The 7839-nt window shown below is 41.9% G+C and overlaps 1 protein-coding gene across 1 annotated transcript in view; it reads left to right on the plus strand.

Annotated features, from left to right (window-relative positions):
* LOC104943998 (stabilin-1-like) overlaps positions 1-7839 on the plus strand; it is a gene marked incomplete at its 5' end in the record, with an annotated part of 23815 nt that overhangs the window by 3551 nt on the left and 12425 nt on the right. Inside the window, 5 exons of the mRNA XM_010769464.1 lie at positions 1260-1376; positions 3000-3132; positions 3257-3314; positions 3886-4030; positions 7377-7510. Coding sequence (XP_010767766.1) covers positions 1260-1376; positions 3000-3132; positions 3257-3314; positions 3886-4030; positions 7377-7510 — 587 coding nt within the window. The remainder of the gene's footprint in view (positions 1-1259; positions 1377-2999; positions 3133-3256; positions 3315-3885; positions 4031-7376; positions 7511-7839) is intronic.

Below are 7839 nucleotides of genomic sequence, written 5' to 3' on the forward strand. Positions count from 1 at the left end.
AACCACGACACAACGTCAAATAAACACTAATCGGTTAATAAGTAAAGAGAAAACAAACGGGCTTTGTTGTCCTATCGGGTCGTGACACATCAAGGACGACCCCCCGCCAGAGCTCAGAGGTCGAACAACTTATATCAGACGGGGTCAACCTCCAAAGCGAGGTAAAGGGTTCCTCGAACCCTTGCGAGCCGGCATTGGAACCCGGCGTTCGACGGTGAAAGGTTGTTGGATTAGGGTCCTCAAACTTCTAATTTAGTGCCCCCCAAACCCCAGCGCCATTCGCGACATGTCCGGCGACTCGAGTGTTGTTTGTCCGACCCTGAACCCCCACCCCCCATACCACATCAAGAAACCCCGAGGTGCTAAAGTCTCTTTTGTCAACAAAGAGTCTTACACTTTCCCCCTTTTTGTGTTTCGAGACAGGTAAGCGTAGGCTAGGTAGAAGAGCAGCCCGAAAAGGCACCACCGCCAGCGCCCCCGCAAATCGTCAAAGGTCGGTCGTCTAGGGCGTTTGAAAGAAAAGGGACGCGTTGTAAGGTGGTCGACGACTGAGCCGCCGACTAGGTTTCCCGCGCGAAGGCGTCCCTGGTCGCTTCGTCTATAATTAGGGAGGTGGAGCCCAAGGTCCAGATGGGAGCTTAGAGGGAGGGTCGGACGCTGTACCGCTGCCACACCGGAGAATCGAGATGTGTAGGTTTTGTAACCAATTCCATTTCACTTTAAATTCCCCGTGAGTAAGTCACACGTTGTCTCCCGCTTGTCGCTATATTATTAATTTGGCTGCTACGCTGCTGCACGTGCACACAGAGTGTCCTGACCTGGCTGTGTGTCAGCCCCGCCCCTCACAGCGCGCATGGCCGGCAGCCACAGCTCGTCTGGCAGCCACAGCGCTCCTAGCTAAAATGCTGGTCACATCCTTATGTAAACAAACACGCATGTAAACGGCAATTTATCGAGCTCAGAAAAGTTATCGAGTCCATTTTTATTTATCGTACGATAAGTCAATTTATCGTACGATAAGTCAATTTATCGATTATCGCGACAGGCCTAGTTGTGTGTTCAAATTAAAAGAAAAAACTAAATGACAACAAAGACAATCTAAATGATAAAAGGTTTCGGTGAATGTATCTAAAAATGAATATCAAGGAGGATGTCAAAAAATCTTCCAGAATCTGCCACAAAAATATTACCATTGGCATCAGGCAGGACCACGCAGGTATACTTTCTAATTTCCTTCTCTGATTCATTTCTGTGTCAAGGCTCCATCCCAGAAGAGTGCCTGCAGTGCCCCGCGCAGGCCGACTGTGTGCCAGGTGTTGGTTGTCAGTGTAAACCCGGGTTTCAGGGGAACGGCACCTTCTGCGATCCAGAGCCACGTGAGTGTACTGCAGCTGGACAGACAATTTTTACAGCCAGCTTTTTGTCAGCGTGATGACAGTATTTGTAGTGGCAAACAAATAAGATGTATCAATCTAACAAGAGCATGGTGATGGTGTCATATGTTGTGTTCTTTTATTCCATGAAAGACAAAAAACTTCTAAGTTCAACTATTTATTAAAAGAGCAACATATATACTCACTTGGCCGAGGACTCCGTCAGGTCATAGAAATCACAGGCAGCAGATCTGTATTCTGTAACCACTATTTCCGGAAAAAGCCTTGAACCTCGTGCACACATACATTTTATTATTCAGGGCGTTGCCCGTACATTTATGATTGGTTGAGACTAGAAGGGGAGGACCGTGGTTAAGACTTTGGCCTCCCTGGTTGGTGCACAGACTTAGTCCAAGTCTCATGGCAACACAACCTCCAATCAGCATTCGGCCGGCCTGTAAAGGTCCCCTCGTTACTCTAGTCACGCTATCCTACGTAATTTTTTTTGTTGAAGCTGCTTGTAACAGATAGCAGGAATCATCCATAATACTGGTTCCCTGTTATGCGTAGGCGTTGAGCACACACACACTGTTCATGGCCAGGGCGATCTCCTGTTTTCAATAACTCTACAGTATCTGCATCCTAGTATTTGCAACATTTCTAATGCAAGCTAAAACTTTCTTCTATGACTATTCACTTTGTTTCGTATCCAACCCATCAGAACCTGGGATTGGTGATTGTGTCTATTTATTCCATAGTCATAGCAACATCTCATGAGCATATAATGTAATAATAATAATCAACCTTGTAATGTTATATACAAATAGACTCCAGATATATAATACAGATTACAAATATTTTTGAAGCCTCAAAAGAAACTGAAAACAGAGCTCTGACCTTCAAGACTTAATAACAACAAACATGTCTTCATTGATGGCTGAAGACTTACTGCAGGATGTTAGATCACCGTGACCCAGCCGTGACTCAAATAGCTTCAGTCTTTTTTCTTTATCAGATGGAAGATATCTGTATTTATGGAGTTACAGTGATGACTTTACATTCACCTTGTATCAACATTGTACTTTAGCTTTATTATACACAGTACATTTTAGGGGGAAAGGGTGACTGGTCAAGCTCACATAATCTTTAGGTGCTAACGGACAAATTCACTCCTCCCCCCCAACCAGATGGTTTTCCAGTATTCCTTAAAGCCTACTACTAGCAACACATGCGCAACAAATCTTTTTACAATTGAAACTCGAAATGATGTAGTCACTTGACAAGGTAGACATGTAAACCATACTTTGGTGTTTTCACCTTGGCACTTAAGATTGACTTAAACTTGATTTTTTCTTTTTCTTTGTACAAAAGAAATGACAAACAGGAAGATCGTGGGAGGAAATTTATCAGAATACATTTAATGAAAATATCTAAACCTATATACATGTACAGGTTTTCTGTTTCCTTCATAATTAGGAAATGTAAAAAAAAATATATATATTATTTTTAATTGTGTACCTGATTGATGTATGCTCTCAATATAATAATGAGAGGTCTGCGTAAATATCAAGATCATTTATTCTGATGAATCCACATTTTGAGCAGAGTTTTTAAATCACTCCTCAGCTCCTGACCTCTGCGCTGAGTACAACGGAGGCTGTCACCAGAACGCCGACTGTAACCAGACCGGGCTGATTGTTAACTGCACCTGCACCAGCGGTTACCAGGGAGACGGCTACTCATGTGAGCCCATCAACAGGTGGGCGTGGCCATAATTTCTTCTAATAAAATGCCTGTTTCTCTTCTTCTTTACCAAAGGAGACTTTGTATACTCTGACACAGTTGGATAAGGGAAATCAGGCGGATGTCTGTTTGTATTTCAGATGTATTGAAGAGAACGGAGGCTGCAGTGACTTTGCCTCCTGCAAGTTCACTGGTCCAGTGAGTTAATTTTCTTTTTCCCAACACACAAAACTGTATTGATCTTCCTGCCCCAACCTGCCCTGATCTGAACAAATAAATGGCCCTAAACACTTGGCGTGTCCTGTAATAGTAAATTATCTGACAATTAAATCAAAGGAACAAATGTCACTGTCAAAAATATGGTGATGAAACAAAGGATTACTTCTATTTGCCTGTATGGGGGGCACAAATGTCAACTTTTACATAGAATTGCTGTTTTTTCCCCTAGAAAAAACATAATTTATAGCCTTTTTTGATAAAACAATAACCATTTAAATAATACTGTTTTTGAATCATCTCTGTCGTGTATGTGATTAAATTGCCATGTCCATTCCAAATCTACGTGTTCAGTATCTTGGTTTATTCTCAGAAAGGCTAAATAACAACAGCAATAAGACAACAAAAGAAAAAATCAGACTTAACCATGTAATCTTAGTCGACTAAACAGGTTTCTTAATATACCTTATATGATAAAATATATTAAATAGTTGGAATTAATATGAGCACATATGTTGGTTTAACCTGCTGACTAGTAATCTGGTTCCTCCAGAACGAGCGTCAGTGCGAGTGCCTGCCGGGCTACGTGGGTAATGGAGTCCAGTGTCTGGAGAAGATGGTGTCCCCTGTTGACCGCTGCCTGGAAGACAATGGAGACTGCGACCCCGTGGCCACCTGCAAGGACCTGCATTACCATGGTAACACATCTTTACTGAGATCAAAATTATTACTACTGTTGTGACACATCTTTACTGATTGCTATTACAATGATTAATACCACACCCTTACTGACTATTACAAAGATTACTACCATGGTAACAAATCCTTACAGAATATTATTACAATAGTAACATCTGTAACAATCTGTCTTAACTTATGTTAGCATGCCAAAAAAATAGCATTGCTTTTTTTTGCAATGGTTTATAATGCCTTTTCTTTACGACGGTAACACATCTATACTGTTTATTATTAAAATTTATTTATTTATGCGTTTATTCCACACAACTATTATTACGATGGTAACAAAGCTAGGCTTAGTTTTATTACAACTTGTTATTTATCTGTTATAAATAAAGATAATTTACATTTAATAATACAACAATAATGTTAGCATTTAGTAAAACTCTGTAAGCACTTTATTACCATTGTAACACATCCCCAATGCCTTTATTCCCTTGATACCATCCTCACTGACCTCAATAACCATAGTTACACATCAGTAACGCAGATTTTGTTACACGTCCATAACACTGTAACACCAAATTGTTGTGTTACCATGGCAATGGTAAATTAACCAGTAGCTGTAATAATGCCTCCACTGAGAATCATTTTGGCTCCATAGTCTTACTCCATTGCAGTTGCCATGGTAACCGCTTATTCTACAGCAGCTGACCTTTAATTAGCTCGTTAAGGCTGTGAGCTTGTAAGGGCTTGTTAGGGTCATGAGCTTGTTACAGCTTGTTAAACATAAGCTCGTTATTACCCCAACACGATTCTTACTGGTGCTCATTAATCAGGGTGTGGTTATGATACTGCATTTACAACTAGATACATATGGCAGTTTTGTGGTAAACATTAGCTAGCTTTTTAACACAAAGCTTACTGATAGCCAATCACGGATGAGGATTTTCCTTGGCTCTGGTATGGCCCTTTGAATAACTTCATTCCCTTATTTTTTTTAAACAGTTTTTATTTTGTTATGGTATATAAAAACCTATACACACACATAGTGACAGACAATGTAAAGTACCAATAATTACATAAAAACGAAGAATTTGTTCATAAATAAAAATGAGGGAAATAAAATAGAATCCTAAGAAGGCTATAGCACGTTTATACATAAAGCAAACAAAATAAAATATTACAAATATACATTTCCAGTTCCCCTACTTTCCCTGGGTTATGCATTCAAAGGATGGAAAACCGGTGAACCGGCGACAGGGTCATGGGCGGCCAAGACTCATTAATGCGCGTGGAGAGTGAAGTTTGGCTTGTGTGGTCCGATCCAACAGAAGAACTACTGTAGCTCAAATGCTGAAACAGTTCATACTGGTTCTGTTAGAAAGGTGCCGGAACACACAGTGCATTGCAGTTTGTTGCGTATGGAGCTGCGTAGCTGCAGACCGGTCAGGGTGCCCATGCTAACCCTGTCCACTGCCAAAAGCGCCTCGAATGGGCAAGTGAGCATCAGAACGCTCGTGAACTGTTAGCACCGGTGTTATGCCTTGTTGTGCATGCCCAATGCACCTTGCGGGAGCGCGCACAGTGTAAAGCAAAAACTCCCAGACATTTCAATGATTTGTACGGCAAAGTTAGGTTTGGAAACAATATCATTGCATTTTTGGCGGGCATGCATAACACGGCATAACACCGGAGCCCCGCTGCGGGGAAGCTTTGGCGCTTTTCCGAGTTTGTTCTAATCTGTCAAAATGACGGACTGCTTTCAGATTTTTCAATGTGGTGGTCAATGTAAAGCTGTAACCAGATGAGTGATTACAGCGCCCCGTATCATTTTACACACATTTGCATCATACAGATGCAGGACTTACACACGTCTGATATCTAACCGACAGGTCCGCACGCACTCTCCAGCCGAAACTCTTAAGGCCCTGACACACCAGGCAGTCACCAGAGAACTCGCCGACGCTGACGCCGACAGTTGCGTTGGCGTGTTCTCCTGCGTCTTGGCCATGTGTCGCACTGGAACACACCGCAAAGACTTCAGCCGAGCACGTACGAATTGCGTATGCGTGAGTGGCAATAACTCTCCTTACCAGCAGGCGGCGGGAGTCTGTATTCGTCATTCAAAAGAGGCAACAACCGGAAGACAGAGAAGAAGAACAGACTACGTGATATAAACAAACAACAAATAGTGTGTGCGTTCCATTTTCATTCTCGTCCATCGAAAACATGCTTTGTGCGGTACTGGAGCTATCAGCCATTGGAGTGTTGCTTGTGGAAGACATTCTCAAGCAACCGTTTCGCTTCTCATGCACTGATTCGCTAGCTCAACAGCCAATCAGAGTGATTTCTTTGTTCAAATGCCTGTGGCGTGTCACGGCCGACGGTGCGGGACACACCAAATTGAGTTTGGGCGACAGGGCACGCTTCGTCGTCTGACTAACGAAAACGGCCGATTTCGGCCTGGTGTGTCAGGGCCTTTATAAGCCTTCATTCACAAACTAAATCAGGAGACCTTTAACGTTTTACGTCCGATTCGCTCCTTTTTTCCTCTCTGTACACAGCTCCAGTTTGGGCATTGGCCTGTCATCAGATTTTATTTGTTGTTGTTGCTGTAGCGGAAGTTTAGTACAATTATTTTTTATTAAATACTCCAAATCTCCACCCTCCATAATTGCACTTGCTTCAGTTGCTTACTACTTTCTAACGGTGGTGAGAGTGGTGCAGTGACACTATCTATCTTCTATCGATTAGATTTATGATTCGAAAATTATAAAAGTAGAGTAGACATGTGGATATTATCCGGCTGCATCTAACAGGTTCGTTTTCCACTGACCTTATTTCAAACTATTTTCCAAAATCCTATGGAGAAATCACATTGCTTTTTTGTCAAGGGAACCAATGCGCAGCTTACTTCTGGGTTTTAGGACGCGTCACTGCACCACTATAACACACATGCATCAACTTCACAGCGGGTGGAACTTGTCATAAAGTCCGCGAAAATAAAGCCCACGCATTTAGAGGGAAGATATGATTGGTCAATTGTACTGTCATTTGACATTACTCTCTTGTTGAGTTACTATAGCGGGCCCTCTGTGAATTCATAGCAGGACCGCCAATCAGCTCCTGTCTTCACAGTAACTTGCAGTTTTCAAATATTATTTTTTTGAATATCTTAGTCCTGTTACGTACACAGCTATGTAGGGCCTTTGTTATCAGGTGTACTCTGATATTGGAAGACTACATTCAGTATTTTCCCAACAATGTACCTGATGGTTTTTTTTCATTTATTTTTCACAAGTAGAGAAACATTTTTTTTTAATCTGAGGTAAAGATAAAGGCAGCATGGCTATTGTTTTCCAGCGAACACAGCCGGAGTGTTCCACCTGCGCTCTCCTGACGGGAAGTACAAGATGAACTTCAGTCAGGCCGACGCCGCATGCAGGGCCGAGGGAGCCGTGCTGGCCAGCTTCAAACAGCTGGGAGACGCACAGCAGGTAAACCCACCTACTAAAGGGGTTTCCATGGAGACACCAGGCCCATCAATACACCTATGTATAAATGATATTCATTCTAGAAAAGAAAGTATATTTACTCAAATATTAACTTGGTTGGATCGGGTGAAAACATTATAATAACTCTTTTTATGAGACTTAATTCATTTTTATGACTTTTGCTCAAACAGAATAATAATAATAATCAAGTAGATGAAATAAATGCAAATTGCTCATAAAAGACATTTCTAGGGTTTGAGATATCCTGGCCTGAAAAAGTCCAAAACTTACTGGCATTTACTGCATAGACAACCATTTCTCTGGGTGTATAC

Source organism: Notothenia coriiceps, unplaced genomic scaffold (assembly GCF_000735185.1).
Source record: "Notothenia coriiceps isolate Sejong01 unplaced genomic scaffold, NC01 NC01_scaffold00007366, whole genome shotgun sequence".
Lineage (NCBI taxonomy): Eukaryota > Metazoa > Chordata > Actinopteri > Perciformes > Nototheniidae > Notothenia > Notothenia coriiceps.